At 49.3% G+C, this 26,122-nt stretch overlaps 3 protein-coding genes and 1 non-coding gene across 5 annotated transcripts in view; 3 read left to right on the top strand and 1 right to left on the bottom strand.

The window, feature by feature from the left end:
- The window catches only part of LPCAT3 (lysophosphatidylcholine acyltransferase 3), a 38,754-nt gene extending 25,369 nt beyond the window's left edge, over positions 1-13,385 (top strand). The window contains exons 2-13 of one of the 2 annotated variants that reach the window (XM_028121009.2): positions 6,825-6,932; positions 7,463-7,569; positions 8,161-8,254; positions 8,421-8,458; positions 9,122-9,300; positions 10,102-10,210; positions 10,958-11,044; positions 11,145-11,311; positions 12,111-12,258; positions 12,337-12,495; positions 12,607-12,735; positions 12,976-13,385. In XM_028121009.2, coding sequence (XP_027976810.1) covers positions 6,825-6,932; positions 7,463-7,569; positions 8,161-8,254; positions 8,421-8,458; positions 9,122-9,300; positions 10,102-10,210; positions 10,958-11,044; positions 11,145-11,311; positions 12,111-12,258; positions 12,337-12,495; positions 12,607-12,723 — 1,313 coding nt within the window. In that variant the 3' untranslated portion in view covers positions 12,724-12,735; positions 12,976-13,385. The remainder of the gene's footprint in view (positions 1-6,824; positions 6,933-7,462; positions 7,570-8,160; positions 8,255-8,420; positions 8,459-9,121; positions 9,301-10,101; positions 10,211-10,957; positions 11,045-11,144; positions 11,312-12,110; positions 12,259-12,336; positions 12,496-12,606; positions 12,736-12,975) is intronic. The other variant, XM_028121010.2, reaches the window with a different exon arrangement.
- Positions 13,386-13,620: 235 nt separating this feature from the next.
- Positions 13,621-19,144, bottom strand: EMG1 (EMG1 N1-specific pseudouridine methyltransferase). The gene is made up of 6 exons (XM_028121012.2): positions 18,890-19,144; positions 15,128-15,229; positions 14,875-15,016; positions 14,436-14,494; positions 14,202-14,351; positions 13,621-13,892 (listed from the first exon to the last, which is right to left on the bottom strand). The coding sequence occupies exons 1-6, from the start codon at positions 19,055-19,057 to the stop codon at positions 13,779-13,781; spliced, it is 735 nt and encodes a 244-aa protein (XP_027976813.2). The 5' UTR covers positions 19,058-19,144; the 3' UTR covers positions 13,621-13,778.
- A 121-nt stretch (positions 19,145-19,265) lies between these two features.
- PHB2 (prohibitin 2) lies at positions 19,266-24,022 on the top strand. Its single transcript, XM_088025891.1, has 9 exons — positions 19,266-19,570; positions 19,736-19,820; positions 20,112-20,191; positions 21,090-21,274; positions 21,711-21,840; positions 21,945-22,048; positions 22,465-22,542; positions 22,911-23,466; positions 23,666-24,022. Exons 1-8 carry the CDS (start codon positions 19,444-19,446, stop codon positions 22,989-22,991), a joined length of 870 nt encoding a protein of 289 aa, XP_087882017.1. The 5' UTR covers positions 19,266-19,443; the 3' UTR covers positions 22,992-23,466; positions 23,666-24,022.
- Positions 22,119-22,380, top strand: LOC114222626 (small nucleolar RNA U89). The gene has a single exon (XR_003611979.1). It is a non-coding gene; the product is annotated as a small nucleolar RNA U89 (small nucleolar RNA).
- Positions 24,023-26,122: the final 2,100 nt, after the last annotated feature.

Here is a 26,122-nt window from a genome sequence, read left to right as displayed (position 1 = left end):
GAAACAATCCAAATGTCCATCTATTGAAAGGAAATGTAAATGTCCAGCTATTGAAAGGATAAGTAAAATATGGTATATCCATGCAAAGGACTATTAGTCAGCCATAAAGAAAGAGTAAGGCACTGGGAGCATATCTTAACATAGAGAGGAGTTGAATTACTATGTTGTACACCTGAAACTGATAGAACATTGTGTGTCAACTATACTCAAATAAAAAATTTTTTTTAAATCAAGTATTGATATGTGCTACAACATAAATGAACCTTGAAAACATTATGCGAAGTGAAAAAGGCCAGACCTAAAAGTCCACATATTATATGACCATTTATCTGCAGTCCCCAGAATAGACAGTCCATACGGACAGAAAGTAACCCCGGTGGCTCCCAGGGTCTAGGGACAGGAGCGAATGGAGAGTGACTGGGTAACAGGTGTGCGGTTTCTTTTGGGGAACCAGAAATGTTCTGGAATTACATAGTGGGATGTTTGCACAACCTTATGAATATACCAAAAACCACTGAATTCTCCACTTTGAAATGGTGCATTCTATGGTATGTGAATTATACCTCAGTTGGAAAAAAAAAAAAAATACAGGAGGGCGGGGCGGGTGAGTAAAGCAGGGAGGAAGCCAAGGCCTGGATTTGGGCATTATAAGAAGGAAGATGAAGCAGAAACATCATTCCATATGTCAGCAGTTTGGCAGTCTCCCAATTGTAGTCCATGAACCTCTAGGTTTGCTGCATTGACATTTGCTCTGATAGTACAAAAGCAGTGTGGGTAACTGCTGGTGCCCTGTGGTGAGTCAGGGCAGGGCCACCAGGCTGCACTCGCGGTCCTTGTGTTCTTCAGCTGCGCACTCTCAGCCCCCCTCCCCCCAAAGAGGGCCAGGTTCCCTTAAGAATGTCCTTGTTGGGGGCGCCTGGGAGGCTCAGTCTGTCAAGCGTCTGCCTTCGGCTCACGTCATGATCTCAGGGTCCCGGGATGGAGCCCTGTGTCAGGATCCCTGCTCAGCGGGGAGTCTGCTTCTCCCTCTCCCTCCGCTGCTCCCCCTGCTCATGCGCTCGTGCGCGCTCTCTCTCTCTCTCTCTCAAATAAATAAATCTTCAAAAAAAAAATGTCCTTGGTGAAGAATAAACATGAATTTTATTAAATCTCAACCCTTGAGTACATGTCCTTTTTTTTTTTGTAAAGATTTTATTTATTTATTTATTTGACAGAGAGAGACACAGCGAGAGAGGGAACACAAGCAGGGGGACAGTAGAGGGAGAGGGAGAAGCAGGTCCCCCGCCAAGCAGGGAGCCCGATGTAGAGCTCGATCCCAGGACCCTGAGATCATGACCTGAGCCGAAGGCGGACACTTAACAACTGAGCCACCCACGTGTCCCACATCTTTTTAATACTCTGAAGAATCGAGAAGTCTGCACAAAGCACTCCTCCTACATCCTGAAGGGCAGAGGCTGTCTGGAGGCAAAGCTCTTGTGCTGTGCTTGAGCTGCGTGGTGAATGAACAGCTTCTTTTTTTCATTGAACACCATTTTTACTTGAAAGAATGACTGACAGGCCAACCGTGGTTTTTGAGACCTGGGCATTTGGCAGATAGTTTCTTGAAAATGTACAAAGTGAGTCTGTCGCTTCAAGGAAAACAACTGACAGTATTTGTTGTCAGTACTAAAATTCAGGCTTTCAAGTGAAAATTTGAATTTGGGAAAAGTTGTATCCGTCACCAGGAGCTTGACAACTTCCCAATATATAAAGACTTTGCTGCTGGAAATCAGTGGTGATATTAAGAAGTAGGATTTTTTTGGTTTATCGTATTCTGACATAGGTCAATATTTGGAAGATCTGCCTAACTCAGTGAACGAGTGTTTTCCACATGACCAACGCATGGTGTTACAAAAATCACGCCTGGGTAAAAGATTCATTCAAAGCACATGAGAGGCCAGTGGATTTTAACATAACAGCATGGAAAGTTCACCGATATGGTTGCAGAGCCCACATTGCAACTTAACCTTTAAGAAACTACTTACTTGTCCAGTTTCAGTATAGTATCAAAGAATAGTATTCAGAATGATGTGAAAAGGCTATTAAGATTCTCTTTCCAACTGTATATCTGTGTGAAGCCAGATTTTCTTCGTATGTTTTAACCAAAACAACATATTAACAGACTAAATGCAGAAGCAGATTTGAGAACCCAGCTATCTTCTATTGAGCCAGACAAAGGCCAGAAATTTGTAAAAATGTAAAACAGTGCCATTCTTCTCATTAAATGGCTTCGTTTGCTTGTTTTGGAAAATAGAGTTGTTTTCATTAAAAGCATGTTATTTATATATTATGTCATCAGTTTACTGTTTTTGAATGAATTGGCAATGAAATACTTTACATTTTTCTTCGTTTTGTTTTCTAACACAAGAGATGTTGATAGATAGTATCCACGCTGACAAATGTCGTTTGAGGTCATCCTCAGGTAGTTTAAAGAGTCTAAAGTGGTTCCAAGACCAGAACGTTTGAACACCCCTGCGGTGTGCTATGGATGTTATGTCAACGCTTTGCATGATGTTTGAGGTAGTCGTCTTTTTTGACAAAACTGGTATTATCATCAGACTAAGCCAACACATAGCAGTTCTGTCTAAACCTATTTTCTGCCGCACACTTGCCAAAAATGCTCTATTTTCTTTCCACCGGGGTCATATGAACCACTGCCTGACCAAACGGGGTCATATCCTTGCCCTCTGGAGTCCAGAAATAGCTGTACGGGTTGAGAGGTCAAAGAAATTTATCAGACTGTAATGTAAACAGCTCATTTCTGTTTCTTCAAATGAAACTTCAGAACCTGTGGGATTGATAAGTAATTTCACAACTATTATACAGAGAATAAGGAGTTCCATGAGCAATCTAGGTTGTGACAGATCCTGGTTTCTGACGCAGCTGGCACTTGGACCCCAGTCAACATCCAGGGACTGACTGGGGAATGTAGCTGGATACTCCGTGACTCCCTGAACCTCTCAGGAGGACCCAATTCAGTGTGCTTTGAGGTTCACAGTGTTTTGAATGCCCTAGTTTTTGCTGTTGGAACGTTCCCATTCTAGTAGGGGATCCTCAGGTTTAGCGTTTATGTTAGATCTCATCCTGCATTTGCTAATAAGTTTCTGAAGGCCCCCCTAGCCTTTAAAAAAATAATCAAAAAAGAAGAAACGGTTACAGTATTAGCCAAGCAAGTTCCTATGTTTCATAAACAGGGTACCTGGAATCAGTGGGCGTTGAATAAACATCAAAGGAGTGAATGAGCCAGTGATCCACAGGCTATCTAGAAAATTAACTAGTTGCATGAAGCTATAAATTTGTTTATAAAACGGGACGCCTGGGTGGCTCAGTCAGTTAAGCATCTGCCTTTGACTCAGGTCACGATCCCAGGGTCCTGGGATCGAGTCTCACACTGTGCTCCTTGCTCAGCAGGGAGTCAGCTTCTCCCTCTCCCTCTGCCTCTCCCACTGCTTGTGCTCTCGCTTGCTTACTCTCTCTGACAAAATCTTTAAAAAAAAAAAAGTGTTTGTAAAAAACAAACCTCTGCTTGTTTGGTTCTATTAAAGGAAGACCATAAACCCCAGTCAAAAAGCTCGGAATTTTATTCTCAGGACCTAGTACGGACCGCTGCCTTGCCTTAGGATTTTTAGTAAAGCATTGTTTCTTAACCCTGGCTGCACATCACCATCCCTCAGACCTACCGAATCAGACTCGCCGGTGGGTGAGTGTGAGGAGGTGCTTCTGTTGGCTTTCAAAGATTCTTCAGGTGACTACAGCCATTATATTAAGCATTGGCTCCCATGAAAAAGGCTTAAGACTCAGAAACAGCTTGTAGGACAACACCCTCCCCAAAACAGCACATCCCTGCAGGGCAGCCAGGCTCCCAAACCCACCGAGCTGAGTGGCAGCCAAGAGCAAGGTTTGATGTTTACACACTCAAAATCAGCTCTGGGTTGTCCCAGCAACTCGCCCCACACAGTTCCTTCTTCCTCTCTGCAGCTTCATTCTGGGCTTCGTTGTTCTCTGTGATGATCTCAGTGTTCTTGGTAACCGGGCCTGCTGCATTCTTATTTTTCTACCAACTGCTCCATCTTCATCTGTGTTTACTAGTATGCACTAATACTTCACTTACCTGCGTGGAACTCAGCAGCCGCCACCACACCCCCCACCTATACCTGAAAACAGGAGAAAAGGGCATTGAGTGGCCAGGACAGATGTCACCAGGCCTATGCACTGCATCTGTAAGGAAAGCACCCAAGACTCTTGCTCTTACATCTTTTTTTTCACACCTTTAAAACATAGTTATAGTTTCTAAGGCCTGCGGTAAATTAAAAATAGAGAAAGGAACTATCCTTGGCAGGCACACAGAAGAAGCTCAAGAACTGACTCCTGATCCCTGAGTAGTGAGGAAAGGGGCATAAAAGCTCTAAGAAATGGATACACGAACTCAGAATGGAGGGCCTACAAGGTTGAGAGCAAACAGTTTTACACACCTCAATAGGTCATGACTGTACTCTAGAGTAATGATGGCCCAGATCACCAAGAAAATATTAAATTATATTCAACTTCAGGAAGCAGGGTAATGTATGTTGTTTTTTATTTTTTTGTTTGTTTTGTTTTTTAATTTCAAGCATTCGAAATGGTTTTAGGGCTTCCAGTTGGTTAAAGGTCTTCGTGCCTAAAGGTAAACCCTTGGCTATCTAGAACGTATTTATCAGTACTCTAGATATTTAAGATCTACCCTATTTATTTTTTTTTTTTAAGATTTTATTTGTCAGGGAGAGAGAGAGCACAAACAGGGGGAGCTGCAGGCACAGGGAGAAGTAGGCTCCCCGCTGAGCAAGGAGCACAACGTGAGACTCGATCCCAGGACCCTGGGACCATGACCTGAGCCGAAGGCAGACGCTTAACCGACTAAGCCACCCAGGTGTCCTGAGATCTGTCCTATTTATTGCTTCTATTAATTTATACCCCTGTTCCTAAAACATTAAAAAGCAGGGCACCTGGGTGGCTCAGTCGGTCAAGCATCTGCCTTCAGCTCAGGTCATGATCTCAAGGTCCTGGGATGGAGCCCCATGTCGTCGGGTTCCCTGCTCAGCGAGGAGTTTGCTTCTCCCTCTGCCTCTCCCCCTTCGCATGCACGCGCGCTCTCTCTCTCTCAAATAAAGAAGTAAAATCTTTAAAATAAAAAGCAAAAGATTTAAGGCAATCAGACCTTATTCTATATGCTTTCTAGTACCTGGCTCTGGTTCTTAGCGAAACTTGCTGCTAACCTGGTGCTCGGTCCCTGCCAAATTTCTGCCCACGTGATATGTAATGAGACTCAATCCTATTTCTTTGCTCATTCATCTGACTGTGAAAGGGTCATAGATGTCTCCCTCTCCCTTGAGCTAGTAATCCTATGTCCGTCATCTCAGCTAGCAAGAAAAGAAACTGTTACATGCCACCTCCTCCCTCATCAAATGCTCTATAAACAGAGTACCTGGCATACAGTAGGCATTTAACAAACGTGTCGAATGAATGAGCCAGTGATGCACAGGATATCTGTAAAATTAACTACTTGCAGGAAGCTGTAAATTTGATAAAGAGGCTAGCCCACGATGAGAACAGCAATCCAAGAACATCAGCAGATCCTGGCACCAAGGAGATCAAATAGTTGATACACTGTTACGTGAAAAAAACAAAAACAAAAAAAAACAGGATATGTAAGTACCCAAGCTGTGTTGGTAAGTTAAAATAATGAAAGTATGGGAAAACGGACTAGCAGGACATAGGCCAGTATATAATAACGATTATGCATCTTGTTATTCACTTGATAAATAATTGAGCATTTTCTCTGTGTGTAACACTTTTCTGAGCATTGCAGTTAACCAAGCTCACCACCAGATTGCCCATGAAAAACAAGCTGCAATCTATAATTTGACGGCAAGAATTGCAGCAACTGTAAACCATGAGCAACTCAATAACACTAATTATGCAATGATAGGATAGGTGAAGTATCCTTCCAGAAAGACGCGGGGATTCCAATTCTTTGCACACACACGACTGCTGTAGGAGTATTGCCAAGCACTCGAGCCAGACTGCTTGCTAACACTGACTGTGAACGTGTGGTAAAACCTGGGAACGTGTTCATTGTAGTTGAGGAATACCAAATGTTATTGACCCTTTTTAATTCAGCAAGCCGCCTTTCGACAGTTTATGGCCCAGCCTGAGATACCCCTTGTACTTCAGTCATGGCCCTGGGACCGTGCTGGGAATCACAGCTTTAGATGACATTTTTCCAGGATATTCACATGGATTCATAACACAGTTGATGCCCAGACCTCAGTATGTGAGGAGTACGCAACTGTATATGCAGGCAGGAATCCAGCTTTACAGCCGGGCATGAATTTACGTTTGTCCTCTTCATAAGCTGATCTTACTCTGCTAACAGGACAGGTGACGACATCAGATCATAAAGGCGTAAAAGAATGTCCCCGGGCATAGTTGGGCACTCTTAATTCCTTGAATCATTTGGAAAAAACGCAAGAGAAAATTCCTAGCAATATTTAAGAGGCTATAAGGGACACCTAGTCTGAGGACCCAGTTTTATATTGACTCGTATAAAACTCCTATCTTCAGTTTTAAATTTGGATTTGCAAAGAGACTTCCGATTCTTAGGGATGCTGTTATCTTCTCCGCCGACGTCCACATAATATACGGATTTTCCACTCTGGGCTGCATTTCCTGCCAGCTAAACTTCCAAGACAAAACCAGGAGGGCATCTGGCACGGGTAAACCCTCTTACTGATTTTTCTCCCCTCTAGGTTACCCCTTGGCTGTGTTTTTTCGGCGTTACCTTTTCTTAAAGGACAGCTACCTCATCCATCTCTTCCACACCTTTACAGGCCTCTCAATCGCTTATTTTAACTTTGGTGAGTGAACTCAGCAGTGGCGCCGTGATTGGAGGGAACCTGGGAAGGAGCAGACTTGAACAGAATTTCGGGAGAGAATCTGATGGCTAGGGAAGTTACAGTGCTCTGCTTGCAAAAAGAGGGTTTGTATGCGCAGGAACAGAGCTTAATTTTCCTCTTACGTACATTCCTCTCCCCTATAGTATTTTGAGAGCAGTTACCTTGGCCTGACCCCATCATTTTCTCTGCTGGGGCTGGCAGCGGATGACGGATGCAAGCAGCCTTCGTCAGGAGCATCCCTTTAGCTCAGGCATTCAGAAATGCCGTAATTCCCCGACAGTCCCTTATATTTATACAATTCATTTCCTTCCCTCTCTCCGAAACATGAGTCTCTTTTCAAAGAAAAAATCCTCACACCAAACTTGCTTCTTTAATTTTAATTCTCCTTGTGTTTAGAAGTTTCAGGAAGGGTGGGAATGCAAACTACAAAAACAAAACAAAAAAACCCCCAACAATCACAGGCTAAACTGCGCTCTCCCCTCTGCCTGCAGGACATCAGCTCTACCACTCCGTGCTGTGCGTTGTGCTTCAGTTCCTCATCCTCCGACTCATGGGCCGCACCATCACTGCTGTCCTGGCTACCTACTGCTTCCAGATGGTAAATGCGCCGCTCCCTCGGCGGGCAGCTCAGATCCCAGCCGACAGCACTTCAGGGGTGGGGGGACGTCAGGGACTGTGGCACAGCAAAAGGGAACTAAGAGATCCAGTTTCTAGTCCTTTCTCCCAGCATCGCTTGCGCAGCCCCAATTCGGGTAGGTCGCTTTTCACGGGCGCCAGGTGTCTCATCTGCAGATGGCAATGGTGGTATTTTACCTGCCTCCAGGGAGCGATGCCAGCTAACCCCCTGTGCACAGGCCTGGGCCGCTCGGGTTCTTTGATTCGGACCAGGATTAGCCCAGCTAGCTGGCCGTGAGGGGTGTCGCTTAAAGGCAAGAGAGGAAATCAGCTTGGAATGTTTAGCTACTGACTCTAAGCTCTGAATTCCCCGTTTAGCCCTCATTTTGCCGAGAAGCCTTGAGCAAGTCTCTTCCTCTCTACGAATTCAGTTTCTTCCATTTATAGGAACTTAAAGCCTTTAAGGAGGAGACCAGGAGAAAGGAAAAATGAAAGAATACAGTAGATTTCAGAGCAGGGAGAAAATAAAGAAACCCTAGCAGGTGGTAGGATAAATTCTCCCCCCACTCCCCAGGTCTACCTTCTTGCCGGATATTATTACACAGCCACTGGCAACTACGATATCAAATGGACAATGCCGCATTGTGTCCTGACCTTGAAGCTGATTGGTGAGTGCTGGCTCACTGCCTTCCCCTTTTACACCTAGGCTCCTCCCCGTCCAACCATAGACTTAACTCTGTTTTCCCCCTGGTCCGCTCCTGGCTACACTCAGTCCACAGGCCACATCCTCAGTGCCCTCCCTCTGTTCTACCCATGCCTTCTCTCTCTGCTCAGGTTTGGCTGTTGACTACTTTGACGGAGGGAAGGATCAGGTAAGTACCCATTCCTCTGCAGAGAGGTTAAGGAATGTAACCAAAGGGAAGGAGAAAGGCTGTTGCTACCAAAAGACTGCACCCAGATGCCAGGGGCAGAGCCTCTCGCCCATGCCCAGCCTGTGAGAGTTCTGTTTCAGAGAGCACTGAGCAAAGATCAACAAATCTAATTTCCCCGGATCCAGCTCGTGCCCAAAGTCCAGAGATCAGTGCCAGCCTGGCATTTGGAAAAGCAGCAGCCGACTGTTGCTAAGTTACCCCCCGCACATCCTCATTTTCATGTGAAGCAACTCCTTTTCTCCATATCGTGCCCTCAAAGAGACGGCTATCTTTTTTTTTTTTATGTTATGTTATGTTAGTCACCATACATGACATCATTAGTTTTGGATGTAGTGTTCCATGATTCACTGTTTGTGCATAACACCCAGTGCTCCACGCAGAACGTGCCTCCTTAATACCCATCACCAGGCTAACCCATCCCCCCACTCCGCCTCCCCTCTAGAACCCTCAGTTTGTTTTTCAGAGTCCATCGTCTCTCATGGTTAAGAGACGGCTGTCTGAAGAAGCCCGGTTCTGTGGGGCACAAGGGTGGGGAACATGCAGACTGGCTCTTGGGGGGAGATGCAAGGCTATCCTAAACCATTCATTCTCTTCTCGGCATAGAATTCCTTGTCCTCTGAGCAACAGAAATATGCCATACGGGGTGTCCCTTCCCTGCTGGAAGTTGCTGGTTTCTCCTACTTCTATGGGGCCTTCTTGGTAGGGCCCCAGTTCTCAATGAACCACTACATGAAGCTGGTGCAGGGACAGCTGACTGACGTACCAGGGAAGATACCAAACAGGTAAATGCCCCTCTTGGTCAAGACTTCTGTATAGGTGTCTCACCCAGTACAAAGCCACTTCTAAGTGACTTCCTGAAGGCCAGCCCCGGCCGCGTTCTCCAGCGTGGCCCTGGCTCACAGGCCTGTGCCACAGCAGGCACTGGACTGTCGTAACGGGCACCGGACCTGCTGCTGGTGGCTAGCGGGCCCTTTTCAGCTTAGGCTACTTCCAGCCATCCATTCTGACCCTGTAGTACAAACATAAAAATTCACTTTTATGCCGCAGGATTTTGCCTGAACAGTCACGTCCCTGCCTTTACCAAAAAAAAAAAAGACTGCTAAATATACATATATATATATTATATATGTATATCACAGTAGAAAATTGAAAAAAGTTACCGGAAAAAATTCCCTTTCCTGAGAAGTTGCCTGGCCTGTGTTTGAGCATCAGTTCAGCCAGAGTAGGAAGGAGCAGGTTGAGACTCATCATCCTCCTGCCCTCCGCACTGGCCTTTCAGCCCTGGTGTGGCCGGGGAGTGCCGGCGAGGCCGCGCGATCCATACCATCCCCCCAAGGGGACGCCCCCCGGCCTCGCACATTCTGCCCCCCACCTTCCCCCCCCCGCCCCCCGCACCGCCCTGCCCTTCCCCGGGACTCGCGGGGTGCCGAAAGCCAGCCACATATTGCTGCCAGATACCGGCTTTGCACCGAGAGCTCCTCGCCCCGCACACTCTGAAACACTTCTCTCCGTAACTTAAGGTCCGCGGGTGAAGGGAAAAGCCTCTGCCACTGCCCGTCCTGACCGTGCTTGTTCCTTTCCAGCACCATACCTGCTCTCAGGCGCCTGAGTCTGGGCCTTGTCTACCTGGTGGGCTACACTCTGCTTAGCCCCCACATCACAGAAGACTATCTCCTCACTGAAGACTATGAAGTGAGTGATGACTAATGCTGCAGCCGCCTGGCTGCATCAGAGCTAGAAATGGACAGGCAAGGGTCCCCGTAGATAGCCAAGAAGTGGGTCATACCATCAACAAATGCATGTTGGTTTTGCTCTAGATCTGGGACAGTTGGTGTCCATGCCAGCCGGGCCGGGACATGTTCAGCAGCCAGCACTGAACGACCTTCGCGGGCACAGGGCTGTGCCAGGTGCACGTTTAGCACCCCTCACCTCCCGCGGGAGCAGCTCCTAGCTTGGTTTATTGCAGCCAGGGACTCCTTGGAGCCTCGTAGCTTCCGTCCTCTCCAGCCTGTTTTCTTCTCTTGATAGATTGGGGGCTTCTAGGGAATTCAAAACCCAAGGGAGGGGGAAGTGCTGGCTTTTGCTCCTGCCCAGCTGAAAGGCTTGCAGCAGTTCCCTACGCACTCTGGGTAGGTTTGCCTCTTAAATTAACATTGACCGTGGATATCTCAGCATCCCTCGGTACTTGGCGTCCCGAATGCTCGGGGCTTTAGAGGAGTTAGGGACAAGGCTGTTTCTGGGACTCTCCAAAGAAAAAGGTGACTGGCTGTTCGCTGGGTTCCCTGCGTCCTCCTCTTAGCCTGTTCGAAGGGCTAAGCCAGCGGGCTGCCAGGTGGACCCGCAGTAGTCAGCCACGCGTTTGGAAAGGAAGAGCGTTAGGGGAAATTTGCCTTGCCCAGGTAGTATCCCTAACGTGTGGCCGTTCTCTCTTCTCTCAAGAACCACCCTTTCTGGTTCCGCTGCGTGTACATGCTGCTCTGGGGCAAGTTCGTGCTGTACAAATATGTCACTTGTTGGCTGGTCACCGTAAGTAGAAAAGATGAAACCGGGGCCTCGTTCAACAAGCCGTGGGGCGTGGTGGGGAGGAGCATAGCAGGAAGGCTCACGGACTGGCTCCTTCCCTCAGGAAGGAGTGTGCATTCTGACGGGGCTAGGCTTCAACGCGTTTGATGAACATGGAAAGGCCAAGTGGGATGCCTGTGCCAACATGAAGGTGTGGCTCTTTGAAACAACCCCCCGCTTCAGTGGCACCATCGCCTCATTCAACATCAACACCAATGCCTGGGTGGCCCGGTAAGCCGCTGGAGGGGACATCTGGGCCCTAGCTCCTTCCTTCCGCTGCTTTCCCAGACTTGAGGGCACAGACGTACTATCCATCTTTCCCCACTTTGGGTAGAACCTCCAGTCATCCTCACACCCACCCACACTTAGTTTTGTCCCCGCTCCCATGCCCCCACAACCCATTCCTGTCATATTTGTAAGACACAAGCAAGACCCAGAAGTGCCTTGGGTTTTGTTTGTTTTTTAGAGAGGGGGAGAGATGGGGGGGTAGGGAGGGGCAGAAAGAGAGAGAGAATCTTACACCGGCTCTGTGCCCAGCACAGAGCCCCACGCGGGGCTTGATTTCACGGCCCTGAGATCATGACCTGAGCTGAAATCAGAAGTCAGATGCTCGACCGACTGAGCCACCCAGGTGCCCTGAGAAGTGCCTGAGTTTTAATCCCAGTTCTGCCACCCACTGGTTTCATGTTCCCCGTTGCGGTGGTTTATTTGTCCCCAGTGCACGAGTTTGAGCGGCACGGGAGCTGTTCTGTCCTCCTCACCCCTGCCCGAGGCAGCTGTTGACAGAGTGGCTTGCCCATGCTCACCCAGCTAAGCTTGAGGCCTGTTTTCTGTCTCTGAACGGAGCTATAACTTCACCTTCTTTCATCTCTAAAGCTGATCCGATGGCACCGCCTCCCTTACCCCGGGTGGCCCCAAGCAGGAGCCAGCCACCACCACTGCACGCCTTGGGGCGCTGGGAAGCCAGAGGCAAGATGGTGGCGGTGCACAGACTGGTCTGAGGCTCATCCCCACCCACCCTTTTCTCTAGTTACTTCTTCAAACGACTCAAGTTCCTTGGAAATAAAGAACTATCCCAGGGACTCTCATTGTTCTTCCTGGCCCTCTGGCACGGACTACACTCAGGATACCTGGTCTGCTTCCAGATGGAATTCCTCATTGTTATTGTAGAGAAACAGGTAGGCCTGAAGGGTGGTGGGTGAACGGGGACTATGAGAAGGGGCAAGACACTGATGACCTCCCCCCTCGCTCCCCAGGCTGCCAGCCTAATTCAGGAGAGCCCAACCCTGCGCAACCTGGCTTCCATTACTGTCCTACAACCCCTCTACTATTTGATGCAGCAGACCATCCACTGGCTCTTCATGGGTTACTCAATGACTGCCTTCTGTCTCTTCACATGGGACAAATGGTTTAAGGTAAGCGAGGGCCTTTTGGCAAGAATGGCGGGGGGGGGTCGCTGAAACCTCTGGTGGTAAGGGATCGTCCCTGCCCTGTATCTACCTCAGTGGCCTCTATCTCCCCAACAGGTGTATAAATCCATCTATTTTCTTGGCCATGTCTTCTTCTTGAGCCTACTCTTCATATTGCCTTATGTTCACAAAGCAATGGTGCCAAGGAAAGAAAAGTTAAAGAAAATGGGATAATCTATTTCCCTGGTAAGTAAATATCCCTGTAGCTAAGCTGAACTACCAAGTGACAGAATAGAGCACTAGACTGGAGCTGGGAGGCGGGGAGTATGGGACATCTGGAGTGAATCTCAAGGTAGCCTGGCTTCTAGGAAACCCCAGTATGGGGCATGGACTACCCGAACTTGGGTTTGCCAGGAAGAAGCTGGAAGGGCTACAGACCAGGGACTAGAAGGAGGGACTCTGCCAATCAAGTCTCTTCTCTTGCAGGTGGCCCAGAGCAGGGCTGGTGCAGAAACGACTTGTATCCCTTTCCACAGCACTCCTTCGCCTCAGAGCACCGAGAACGTAGAAGCCAGGGAGTGGGGAAGACATGGTACTCCTGGCCGTGCCTCTGCTGCCAGCCAAGTCTTCATCCGGGGCCAAAGGGGAAACTCTCGTGGGAGGAGTAGAGGGCCCATGTCCCCCCTCTGGGCTCCCCCATGCACATTGCCTTATCTCTCCCCCTCTAGCCAGGAATCTGTTGTGTTTTTCTTCTGCCAATTTACTATGATTGTATATGTGCCGCTACCACCACCCCCCCCATGGGGGGGAGGAGAGGGTACCAGGCCCCACCTGCTCCACTTTTTCTACCTTGGAACTGTACCAGATAAAATCACTTCTCTTTGTTCAGTTTTTCACCGCTAGCCTTCCCGGCTGCTTTCTTACAGACAGTTCTCCGTGCTTGCCATAGTGGAAACCAGCAGGGCTCCCTCCTTGCCCCGCCCAGAAGCTTGGCGTCCAAGCCTACCTGCAAAGCCCAGAACCAGACTGCAAACACCGTAACCCCACCTCTTTTCCTGAAGTCTGAGGAGAGCAACCAGTTTACACCACTAGATAACTGCTCAGTTTAGAAATCCTCAAAGAACCACCAGGTTTGCAAGAACAGTATTTATATGATAAACAAATAGCAAATGTAGCCTCGCCTCCCCAAGCCCCCGCAGTCTCGGTGCAAGAATGTCCCCTCCGAGCAGTGAGCTGACAGCAGGGTCGAGGGATGGCCACAGTCTCTGTCCCAGAACAAGGTGCTACTGTCAGATGACCCCCCAGACTTCTTCAAAGGCTGTGGTGAGTTTTGCACAGGTGAGGGCTGCAGAGAGGGGGTAGTTGCTGATGGACACCATCTTCTCTGTATACTCCACGCTGACCTAAAAGAGAGAAGGAGTTCTGTCAGCTGGCTGTCACTCTGTAACAGGTGAAGCCCTTCTTTGGGGCAGGAAAAACACGGCTGAGCTAGTATTTCACAGAGCCGTTTAATACCGAATTTGTACAAAGGATTAAGAAGGTCCTGACTTTTTCACTGCCACAAATACATGCCAGCGGGCCTCGAAATATACAGCCTGGGGCAGGACGTGGTCTCACCCGCTATTGCCCAAGGTCATCAAAAAATGCCAGGTATTCTTAGAATTCTAAGCCTCGGCTCTATGGAGAACCCAGGAGTTGAGCCCAGACCTTACCTGGCCATGGGCAAAGGCCCCCACCACAAAAACAATAGGGTCACTGCTGGGCACCAACTCCCGTACATCGCTGACGGATGGGATGGAAAAGGATGTGCCAATCTTCATACATCCAACCGGGAAGTGATCGGACACTGGATTCTTAATTACCTAAAGAAAGAACGGGGTGGGGGGAATCAGCCCCAGAAACAAACTCAGAACCCTACCTCCAACCGGTGGGTGCCAATACCTCACCTTCAAGAGCTTTTGGGGGCCATCAGCTGCTCGAACACTGAGTTTGTGTAAAAGCTGAACTGGGGGGGAGGGGAGAGAAAGTTCAGAGCTTGGTGGCGGCCCCATTTCTTCTGCCCAGAAATCTAACCAGAAAAACCCACAGTTAAGGTGGGCTCCATGTGTCCTTTAAATCCACACTGCAGTGCTAAAATGTTCCGAACGAGCAGCTGACTAGCTGGATGACAGTGAGTTCCCTCTCCCTTTTTCACTCAGCCAGGAACCCATGCGGGTCTTACCCACTCACCTGGGAAGATAATGAAGAGCCCTTTTTCTGGTATCAAACATGTTCCCCACTCCCCCCACTTAAAAAGTTCACATTTCATTTATCCCATGTCCTCTCCCCCCCCCTTCTTCACTACTGCCGAGTTCATTCTGAACCTTCAAGTCCTAAAGATCTCACCCATGAGGCCACAAAAGCGGTCAAAGGTTCTGGGAATTCGAGTCTGGGGGTTTACTTCAATCAGCACATTCTTCTGTGTGTGGATATAAACCTGTAGCAAGCCAGCTCGGTTCAGGGGACTGTCCATCAGCATCAGTAAACTCTGAGGGAGGCAGAAACCAAGGCACAGTTTAGACTGAAGAGAAGCAGCACGCAGCTGCCTGATCTTCTGCCCAAAGGCTCGGGGGGTTGCAAGCTCTGTCCCTGGAGTTACCTGGTGAGCTATGTCCGGTCTCACTTCCCCAGGGTCCCGTCCATTCTTCAACAGCACAGACTTGTGCTTGTCACAGTTGAGTAGCTCATATGTCTTCCCTGCCTAAAGAATAGGGAACATGACAGAGAGCAAGATAACCTTCCTTTACCCTAGACTAGTTGTTCTCAAAGTGTGGTCCCCAAATCAGCATCATCTTAATCATCATCTGGAAACTTGTTAGATTCTCAAATCTGCTCCAGATCTTCTGAATCAGAAACTCTGGGGATGGGACCCATCAAGCCCTTCAAAGGTTACTGTGTGGCCACTGACCCTTTCTCCCCTCCCACCATAACTGATCTTAGAGGGAAAAGGAAAGGACACAGCCTGTGATATCACATGATCTAAACTTCTGCACGACAAAGGAAACCAACAAAACAAAAAGGCAGCCTTGTGAATGGGAAAAGGTATTTGCAAATGACCTAAATGATAAGGGCTTAATATCCAAAATATATAAAGAGCTTACATAACTCAGCACCAAAAAACCAAACAATCTGGTTAAAAAATAGGCAGAGGACCTGAAGAGACATTTTTCCAAGGAAGACCTACAGATGGCCAACAGACACATGAAAAGATGCTCAACATCACTCATCAGGGAAATGCAAATCAAAACCACAATGAGATACCACCTCACCAGCCAGAATGGCTAGTATCAAAGATAAGAACTAAATGTTGGCGAGGATGTGGGAGAAAAGGGAACCCTGGTGCACTATTGGTGGGAATGTAAACTGGTGCAGCCACTGTGGAAAACAGTATGGAAGTTCCTCAAAAAGTTAAAAATACAAATACCATATAACCCAGTACTTCTACTACCCATATTTACCCAAAGAAAATGAAAATACTAATTTGAAAAGATCTATGCAGCCCTGTATGTTTACTACAGCGCTGTATTTACAATAGCCAAGATTTAGAAGCAACCCAAGTGTCCCTTGATGGATGAATGGATAAAGAAGATGTATATTGAGGGGCGCCTGGGTGGCTCAATCAAGCATCCGACTCTTGATTTTGGCTCAAGTCATAATCTCCCTCTTTCCTCCCCTCCCAATGGGTGCGTGCGCACTCTCTCTGAAAAAAAAAAAGTATACTGAACAGTGGTTGCATATGAAACTGCTCTGTGAACTGTAGGTTCCTCAAGTATTAAGCGCAAAGCCAGAAATAATCCTGGAACAACAGGGGCATGACTGAGCAAGGGATATTATCCTGGCAACTCTGTACTAGAAAAGTCACCAGCTAGAAGTACGATACTAAAAATCTGGCCTGATACATCTATAGCAGCTTAAAAAAAAATAATTGCAATTTGGAGTCGTAAGGAGCATTAAAATGGTCAGTAAAAAGTCTTAAAAACATGCCATTAAATATAAATACCGGATTTGAAAGGCTATGTTTCTATGTATCAACAGAACATTTGTATGTCTGGCAACAACCTGAGATCGAAACTCCACAAAATTAGGGGAAAGAGGTATGTAGATTTTGAAACTGACTAACTGAAATGACAAAAATGTCAGAGTAAGCACAGGAAAAGAACAAAGGACCAAGAACCACCTCCATAGGACACTCTTCGATACCGAAGAGTAAAATAGAACAATCTAGTTTCTACCCATTAGTTATAACTAGGAGTTTTGTTCTTTTAATGAAATAAGAGATGAAAACAAGTACTTCACATATAGTAATGGTAGGTAATGGTTTATGAAACTTTTGGTATTTTATAGTTGCCTGTGTGTACTTGCTCACAATGTAATTTTTTTTATTGTGGTTTGTGGTTAATAAGCTTGAAAACCACTAACTAGAATAATTAGAGAATGAATACTGTATGTATTCATTTTCTGTAACAGGTATTGGAGATAGAAGAATTTTTAAAGCCTTATTGCCTGCCCTCATGGAGGAGCCTTCTAGTGGAAGAGACAAACGGTAAACAACCACATGAAACCACAGCCAAATTTTGATGAATGTTATGAAAGAAAAGTGAACCATCTGGTTCATTAAAGGATTATAACAGGAAGGCGTGATTTATACCAGGAAGGGAGTCACTTCTATAAGGAAATAATACTTAACTAATAACTGAAGATTGAGCAGCAATAATAAAACTCAGTAATTTTTAAGTAAATGAACATTAAGTAGGAATTAATGAAGCAAAGAGCTGAGTAAAGGGGGCTTCCATTAGAAAACATTGTGTAATGGCCTTAAGATATCAGAGAACTTAGTGCTTCCAAAGAGCTTAACGAAAGGCCAATGAGTCTGGAGTATAAGGAATAAATGGGAGAGAGCAGGCTCAGTGAGGCTGTCAGGAACAATACCAGCACAAGGCAGGGAAAAGATAACAGTACAGATTTCAGCTAGTTATGAATTCAGTCATCCCCGGACCACCATTAATGACCATTTGACCTAACCTCTTCCAGCATGCTCTAAGAATTTTCATTTGACCGACCTTTTCAACTTCTTTTTTCAATGGACTGTATGAGTGAGGCACACGAGGGGCTGGGACAGAGGGGGAGAGAGAGAATCTTAAGCAGGCTCCGTGCTCAGCGTGGAGCCAGACGCGGGGCTCAATTTCACAACCCTGAGATCATGACCTAAGCCAAAATCAAGAGTCAGATGCTTAACCAACTGCCCTTTTCAACTTCTTAATAAAGAACCTGGAGTCAATAACAATAGTAATAATTCCAAGTGACAGACATTATTCTAAAGTCTTTACTGATATCACCTCCTTTTATCCCCTCAACAACCCAGTAAGGTAAGTACTATCATCCCCATGGAACACGTGAAGAGACAAAAGTGGTTACATGACATTCAGAATTAAGAGGCTGGAAACACAGCAAGCAATTGAGGGAGGGATGAATATCAGATCCTAAAGTCAGAAATATCAATTACCTAAGAAAAATGAAAGGGGGGGGGGCTTTCTAGACTGCAAGCTTAGTATAGTAACTGGTTGAAGTAAAGATGGAAAAGAATCACAGCATACATTATCGAAATAATACTTTCAAAGCAGTTTCAAAGTATTAACCCCCACTTTACAAACTGAGGACTTGTTTTCTCAATCAAGATCATACACTTTAAAATAAGTATTAAAAACCAAGATTAAAACCCAAGTATGACTTATAAACCAGGGCTATTTCTTCTGGGCCTACTCATTGGACAAGTTTAGGCCTAAAGGGTAAGAGAAACAAGGAAGAATGAAAACACTGCAGTTTTAAAAGAGGGAATTGCTGGATTTATTCAGGAAAACAGCCGAATGACGGTTAAAAAAAAATTAAAAAATATTAAAGGATAATCTGATCCAGTGTTTCGAAGTGGATAGTAATATAAAGGAGGGTGACAATAGAGACATGTTAACGAAATAAAAAAGTCCTGACGAACAAAAGGCTTGGGCAAACTGCGCTGCAGTAACTACCTTTCTCCTTTGCTCAAGAACTTATCTTAGGATATGGGATCACCGATGGACAAATCTCCCCTCCCCTCCTCTCCCCCTTAGATGACTTTATCACAGCATCCTAGTAAATCAATTGGCAGCCACAACCGGACACTTGCAATAGGATTCAAGAAGGACAGAAGAAAACGAGTGATGCCAAGCCAGGATGTTAAACCAAGAGACAGTCACCTAGGCCACTCTTCCTCCAAAAGGATGTTTCACCTCTCTGCCTCCCCATCCACTTTGAGCCTCTCACCCTCACCCCTCGGGGGTCCCAGCCTATCAATCTACTATTTCTCCACTTCCTCGTCCCAAACTACCTTGACTGTCTCCAGACTGGCCCCTTCCAGCACCACAATGAGCCTTCGCCCTCCGATCTTGTTTCCCGCCCCGAGTCGGGGCCGCTTGGGAACCACAGCATCCCAGCCCTCTTCCTGCTCCCCACCGCGCCGTTCACGAGGTTGGAATCCGCCACTGGGCGCAGCCATCTTGCCACTGGACCGGAAATTGCGCTAAGGTCCTTAAATGAAACCTCGCCCTACCCCTAATCTCAAGCTTCCTTCCCGCTGCCATTTTGAAAGTGGGCACTTGGAAATGGCAACGGCCAGCAGTCTCGCGCTAATGAAGCCTCTCTGGAAGGGCGAATTCCAGAAAGGGGCGGGAACTTCCGAATACGTAATTCCTGTGCGCGAAGTTCGGGTCCGCTGTGGGCGCCGGGGAGGGTTTAGAAGGGAGCGCACTTCCGGTGCCCTTTCTCCCGCGAGCACCGCGGGCCCCGGACCCTCGTGTGAAGGGTGCGATCTCAACTGGAGTGGGGTTGAGGTGGGCCGGCACCCGCTTCTGACCACTGGTGCCGCCTGCCTCAGGATCGGACATGGCCCAGAACTTGAAGGACTTAGCGGGACGGCTGCCCTCCGGGCCCCGGGGCATGGGCACGGCGCTGAAGCTGCTGCTGGGGGCCGGCGCCGTGGCGTACGGCGTTCGCGAATCCGTGTTCACCGGTGAGCAACCTCTGCCCGCTCTCCGGACTCCTCCCATTCCCCCCCAGATCCCCTGTCCCGTCCCGCCGGGGCCCCGCGCACACCCACCCCCTCTCCCCGCCCCACCAGAGGCTAGTACATACTCTCAGCAGCGTTTTGGCCTGATCCCCACCCCTCTCCCCACAGTGGAAGGCGGGCACAGAGCCATTTTCTTTAATCGGATCGGTGGCGTGCAGCAGGACACCATACTGGCCGAAGGCCTTCACTTCAGGTAATGGCGGGCAGAGCGGACTGACCCCGACCCTTCACCCTTGAAAGCCAACCCACCAGTGGCTGCAGTTGGACTTCAAAGGGCTCAGCGCTGCCCTTCACTTCTCCTGGACATTGGGTGCTGGCCCAAACTCCTGCAGCACATAAACTGTTCTCCAGAGGGAGAGAGAATTTCTCCTTGTCCATGGTCATTGAGAGGTGGAGCAAGCCAAGAAACACGTGGGGAGGAAAAACAGGCAACACTAGTGAAACTGCAGTCTCCTGATACCTGTCCATGTTCCCTCCCCTGCAGGATCCCCTGGTTCCAGTACCCCATCATCTATGACATTCGGGCCAGACCCCGAAAAATTTCCTCCCCCACAGGCTCCAAAGGTAGGTCTCGGCACTTTGTAGTCCCTGGCAGGTGGCTACATAAAGTAAGCGAGGGAGCCTGGCAGGAGATCCTAGGGCAAGAGGGTAGCGTCACTTTTCTTGGGCCTTGGTTTCCAAATCCGCAGAAGAGCTATAGTAAAAGTATTTGCTTCTGAGGTTAAAGCAGTGTATTCTGGACATTCTGTGTGTTCACCCGTATCCATCGAAGTGGTCCCTCCCTGCGAATGTAAATTCAGTGAAAGTACTGTTTGTCCTTTGTCTTACTCGCTAACTAGATCAAAGCCTTACTGTAAAGCCTGTTTTCTTTTAACTGCTTGACTAATCCTATCCACTAGTGTCCCCTCTCCCGGGGAAACTTGGCCCCGCTTTTCACTGGAGCACCTGTTCCCTGCTAGACTATACATAGAAGCCATCTTTGAGATTCCCCAGACTCCTTTTTCATACACACGCATGCACACACTCACACAGAGGCATGTACACACTAATTCAAGCAGCTCACGTGTAATGTACTGTCTTGTACTGTTTTTAGTGCCAGTGGCTTAACATCCCCTGAATCCTAGGCTCTGGTGATAAAGGATTCGTACAGCGCGATCCTTGTTCTCAAGTCCATGCAGACTAGTAAAGAAGGCAGGTGATTATGATGCAGTGTGAGAGAGCCTACAGTAGAGGCTGAACACAGTACAGAAGCAAACCGAGAGGTCAGCTCTACCAGTGGAGAGCTGGCAGGTCGACTAGACTTTTCGGCGGCAGAGGCCACATCTGGCCTGTCACCCTGCACAGCACTGCACCAGGTGTAGAGCAGCATCTGGAGGAGAAAACGCGTGGGGAAAGGTGCTCGGCTAAGAGGCCAGATGGGGCCCCCGGGGCCTTGTGCGGCCACTGCTGACCTCACTCTCAGACCTGCAGATGGTGAACATCTCCCTGCGAGTGCTGTCTCGACCCAATGCCATGGAGCTTCCCAGCATGTATCAGCGCCTAGGGCTAGACTACGAGGAGCGAGTGCTGCCGTCCATTGTCAACGAGGTGCTGAAGAGTGTGGTGGCCAAGTTCAATGCCTCACAGCTGATCACCCAGCGGGCCCAGGTCTGACCTGTCACCATCTACATGGCTTGTCACCTTCCCTCCTAGGTCTGGAGCAGTGGGTATTAGGAAGGGCAGCTTGGTAGAAAAGGGTCATGACCCTAGATCCCTTTTCACCTCGAAGCTGTACTAATGTCACTGGGAAATGGGTGGAGACCGGTGCTCAAGAGCTCTCAGCAGTAGGAAGCACGGGAGAAAACCCTAGCAAGGTCTAGAGGTACATATTATGCTGGGGAGAGCGGGAGATGAGGAGTCACTGTGACCTGCTGGGAAGTTTGGACCAAGTCCTTTCCAGCTCAGATGTTCTAGCTGCAGAACCAAGAAAGGGTTGTTTTCTGCTGTTTTTTGGTAATCTGGTATTCAGACGGTCCCAGCAATACCCCTCCCTTCCAGTTCTCCAGTCCCTTCAATCTGCCTCTCCCTGACCCTCCCTGACAAGGTATCCTTGTTGATCCGGCGGGAGCTGACAGAGAGGGCCAAGGACTTCAGCCTCATTCTGGATGATGTGGCCATCACAGAGCTCAGCTTTAGCCGAGAATACACAGCTGCTGTGGAAGCCAAACAAGTGGGTGAGTTACAAGAGGACTAGGGCCACGGTTTCTGAGAATGCAGGAGGTGGAATGGGGTCCCTGACACCTCACATCTGTGACCCCCTGACTCTCTCCCACCACAGCTCAGCAGGAGGCCCAGCGAGCCCAGTTTTTGGTGGAAAAAGCAAAGCAGGAACAGCGGCAGAAGATTGTGCAGGCCGAGGGTGAGGCTGAGGCCGCCAAAATGATATCCTTCTGCTAAGAGAGGTCTCTGCCCAGCCCCTGGAGCACTTTGCTTCCCCCTTCTCCCTCCTGGGCCGGCTGATGACACTAAGGCGAATGCGACTCCGTGCTCTCTGGTCCTTGGCTCCCTGGGGGTGGAGGTTTTGACTGGGATCTGAAATCTTCGTGGGGTGCCTGAGGCCTGGCTCCTCACTGTAAGGCAGATCCATAGCACCATTGGCCTTGCCTCCAGTTCTGCTGCCTCCAGTTCCTGGCAGCTGCCTGCAGCAGGGCCCACAGTGGGGGGCCAAAGTGGGACTAGGCACGAGCTGTCTGAGCGCAACCTTGGATCTGACAGCCCAGAGAAGGGCTGCAGTGGTAAGGATGGGGCCAGGGGTTGCGACCAGACCTTGGGTGAACCCTTAACCCCAACCTGCTCACCTTGGAGAAGCCCTGAGCAAGAACCCTGGCTATATCAAACTGCGCAAGATCCGGGCAGCCCAGAACATCTCCAAGACGGTGAGTCTGGGAGCCCAGCATTCCCCGCAAGGTGGCCATGAGTCTGGAATCGTTTTAAGTGAAAACATGTTGAAGTGAGGGAATTAGAATCTTGATTGTTGCGGTTTCTACTCAAACTGTCTTCTCTAACATGCGTCCTCCATCAAACGTGATTTCTGTGGGCTCCCTGACCTTTTCATGCCTCTGTTACTGTGCTAATACATCACAGTTGCTCGCTGTTCTGGATCTTTGAGTGCAGAAACCCTGCCTTCGCTCGTTGCCATAGCCCTGTTCCTAACCCACGTGTATTCCATCAGTGGTTATAGAATTGCAAGGTCGGAGTCCAGGTGTGAATACTAGCATCTGTTTTTTTATTTCTGGCCCTGTAGATTGCCACATCACAGAACCGTATCTATCTCACTGCTGACAACCTCGTCCTGAACCTACAGGATGAAAGTTTCACCCGGTAAGACACACGACCTACATAGTGGGGTGTCACAGAGAGCATGGGACTTGAGTCTGGTTGCTTGAAAGACACTGAACCAAAGTTAGAATCGTGGGTGGTTGAGAGCCCCTAACTTGACTCTCCTAAGATTGGTTTTGTGGGATCAAATAGGATTATTCGTGTAAACACTCGGGCTGTGAGGTTTGGTACTAACTGAGAAGTAGTGAAAGATGATACTCTCTACTCGTACTCGGAAGCCCTAAAATTGCTGGTGGAGGGCATGGAAGGATGCTAGAAAGGACAGACGAGAAATGGTCGTGGCCAAGGGAACCAGCCTCTTCTCAGAGCAAGATTCCTGGCTTCCAACCATCTGTCTTTTTCTCTTGGGAGCGAAGGAGGGTTTAGAGCAGGTGGGGCCTGATACTGTCAAATCACCTGTGCATTTCTCTTCTCTTTCTGTGCTTCCCCTTCATCCGGTGACCTGGTATCCACAGGGGCAGGTAAGTTGGTGACACGTCCTTGTTTCTCTGGGGTCTTGCAGCTCATCTCCCAGTACCTGCCTCTTTCCCCACCGCCTTCCCATTCTCACCTCATGACACACGCCCCCTCACTCGGGGAGCGGGGAGTGGCCTGAGTTCTTCTGTCTCTCACATTTATGTGCTCTAATAGTTATGCCATCCGTCTGTCCCATTTCCACAGTGACAGCCTCATCAAGGGTAAGAAATGAGCCTGGTGACCGGGAACTCCACTCCCAGAGAAGAAGTGGATCTGTTCCTCCCCTGGTGTTTGAGGAGCCAGCGGGTCCAGCGCACCCCCATCCCACCCCCAGTATCATGTGATGGTCCTTCCCTTATTTGTCCTCCCAACCCTTCTTGGATGAACAAAGCCTGACAAGTTTTCTGGGGAATTGATTTTGCTCCTCCCTGTGTCGGCCAGAGGTGTTGGGACAGTGTGATTTCGGAGTGATTGCCTACAGTGTTGGTTCCTCCCTTCAGGTCGGGAGGCGAGAACCACCATCCCAGGAATTCTCAATAAATTTTTATTACTTAAACTTAAGTCTTTTTGCGTCACGTGTTTGAGCCGGGTGAGGGGAGGCACGCATGCGCAGGTTCAGGTCACGCACTCCTGGGTCTGTCTTTGTATCTGCCAGCAGGGGGCGCGAGGATTCTGACCAGGGCGGTTGAGGAGTTAAGGGCCCGGGCCCTGCTGCTCACCGTGGAAGCCCAGCTGAGTCAAATCCAAAACAGGACCTAAGCTGGGAGCAACAGGTCCTCGGATACTGCGGCCCAGCTGCACTTTTCACTCCACCCTCCACTTCTACCACATCACCAACGTTTATTAACCAACATTTCCTTTTTTAAGGCTGGAGCAGCTGTGCCTTTGCTGAGCTAGACCAAAAAAATCTGATGACCCCAACACGAGCTGCTTCCTTGGTAACAAGGTTCCATGTAGCTGTGGGGAAAACCATTTGCGTCTGTCGAGGGACTTTGTGTTCAAAAGCCCAGCGGATCAAGTTCCTTGCTGTGGGCTACCCACACTCAATTTCTCAGTCGCGAGATGTGAGAATCCGTTTGTGGAACGGGGTTTTACCTACGGAGGTAGGCTCTTCACAACAGCAGCCCCGGGCCCCCAACAGAGCAGGTGCCCGTTTTCAGTCCCTACTCGGCCGCCTCACATCCTTCCCAAGACGGCCCTCGGCAACTCAAGCAGCAGAGAAATGAAGCCACTGCTTGTGCCTGAATCACACCACAGCCCCTATGTCCCCGTCCCTTGTCTTTATGGGGAGACAAGGAACATTGGGAACCATTAGCACTGGGGGCAAAAGGAAGTAGAGGAATTACAGAGTACGTGGTAGGGGAGGAGAGACTGCCAGTCTTACAGGGTTAGGGACTGGGTTTCGTCTTCCAGTTCTCAGGATGTTGGAGAAAAGTAGATTAACAACCCCCTGTTCCGCAGGTAAGTGTCATAAAAGGGACAGGGAGATGGAGCAGGGACTAGGAGCCTACGGTGAAATCGACAATCAGACAAAAGACGGGCCAAGTGACCTGAACCAGTCCACCACGAGGTCCGATGCACACTTTCCCTCTTTCGCCTTCCCAAGGCTGGAAGGGAATGGAGGTACCTGGCGAACGAGTATGTTTCCAAATCCTGCGGCGGCTCTCGGGGCAGCCATTTTGTCTCCTCCCCGTTGTTCCCCTCTTCTAGTGATGTACCCCCCCTACCACCACCACCACCCAGCGGGGTAAAGGTCAGAGGTGGTTCATCAGGAGGCCTCCACGGTCTTCGGGGCTCCCTGAAGGTCGCTGCCGAGGGAGCCGGCCCGGGGGCCATCTTTACCAGACAGTGTTAGGAGCTTCACGATTAGACCATCCAACACTGCACTGGAAGATGGACCCAGAGCCGGCGGACGCGCAGCTCCAGGCTGGAGCTGACCAGCTGCTACCCGGACCCTGGCCACCGGCCAGGCGAGGTCTCCTGAGAGTATGTGAGCCATTCCCAAGCTCACGGTTAGCTGTGGGTTCTGGACCCACCAGATGACAAATCACACCGCGGTGGGGGAGGGGCTCGGGGCCATTGTGTCCCTTCAGTGGGCAGCCAGCCAACCGAGAGCCACCTCTTTTGCAGCACCCTTCGCTCAAGATGAAGGGGCTTCCACGGCATGCGCGGAGGTTCGGCAGAGGGGACCGCAGCCAGCGGGCGGGGGGCCGGGGGGCCTGAGGCGTTAGATGTCGCTGACACAGGGACAGGGGCCTCCATCATTACCCGGCAGTATTAGAGACTCCCAACCAGCACCCAAACACTGCTGGGTAAGACGGGGGCCCCCACCCAGCCTGCCCACCTCCGGCCCAGGCTCCCTGTGGAGAGGCTGCAGAAGCCTGGCTCCCATCCCCCCACCCCACCCCCCAGTCCCCGGGGACACTTCCGGGTGAGCCCTGTAGCCCGCCACCAGCCCCACCCTGAGCTGCGGAGCCTCCGAGACCCACGCAGGTCTTCCGCAGCCCCCTGCCCACCTGTTCTCCGCCTCGGAGGCCCTGCCCTCCGCCGCCCCCCCCAACACCAATTCATCGGCCCTCAGCCCCGCTCTGTGGCCCCTGGCTCGGCCCCAGAATCCCCCTCCCAGTGGCCTTTACCTGTCCCCGGGCCGCCTGCCCCCCC

Source organism: Eumetopias jubatus, unplaced genomic scaffold (genome assembly GCF_037043125.1).
Source record: "Eumetopias jubatus isolate StellerSeaLion01/CBP00866 unplaced genomic scaffold, mEumJub1_p1.0 scaffold_8, whole genome shotgun sequence".
Taxonomy (NCBI): domain Eukaryota; kingdom Metazoa; phylum Chordata; class Mammalia; order Carnivora; family Otariidae; genus Eumetopias; species Eumetopias jubatus.
This window is presented reverse-complemented; position numbering and strand designations above follow the sequence as displayed.

Excerpts from the sequence above, each read along its gene's own strand:
- EMG1 (XM_028121012.2), bottom strand. The coding sequence starts at position 19,057 with ATGGCTGCGCCCAGTGGCGGATTCCAACCTCGTGAACGGCGCGGTGGG. Across the intron at positions 15,017-15,127 it reads GACCGGACATAGCTCACCAG|AGTTTACTGATGCTGATGGA; the intron begins GTAACTCCAGGG and ends TGCCTCCCTCAG. Across the intron at positions 13,893-14,201 it reads GGGCCTTTGCCCATGGCCAG|GTCAGCGTGGAGTATACAGA; the intron begins GTAAGGTCTGGG and ends TCTCTCTTTTAG.
- PHB2 (XM_088025891.1), top strand. The coding sequence starts at position 19,444 with ATGGCCCAGAACTTGAAGGACTTAGCGGGACGGCTGCCCTCCGGGCCC. Across the intron at positions 19,821-20,111 it reads GCCGAAGGCCTTCACTTCAG|GATCCCCTGGTTCCAGTACC; the intron begins GTAATGGCGGGC and ends CCTCCCCTGCAG. Across the intron at positions 22,543-22,910 it reads CCCAGAACATCTCCAAGACG|ATTGCCACATCACAGAACCG; the intron begins GTGAGTCTGGGA and ends CTGGCCCTGTAG.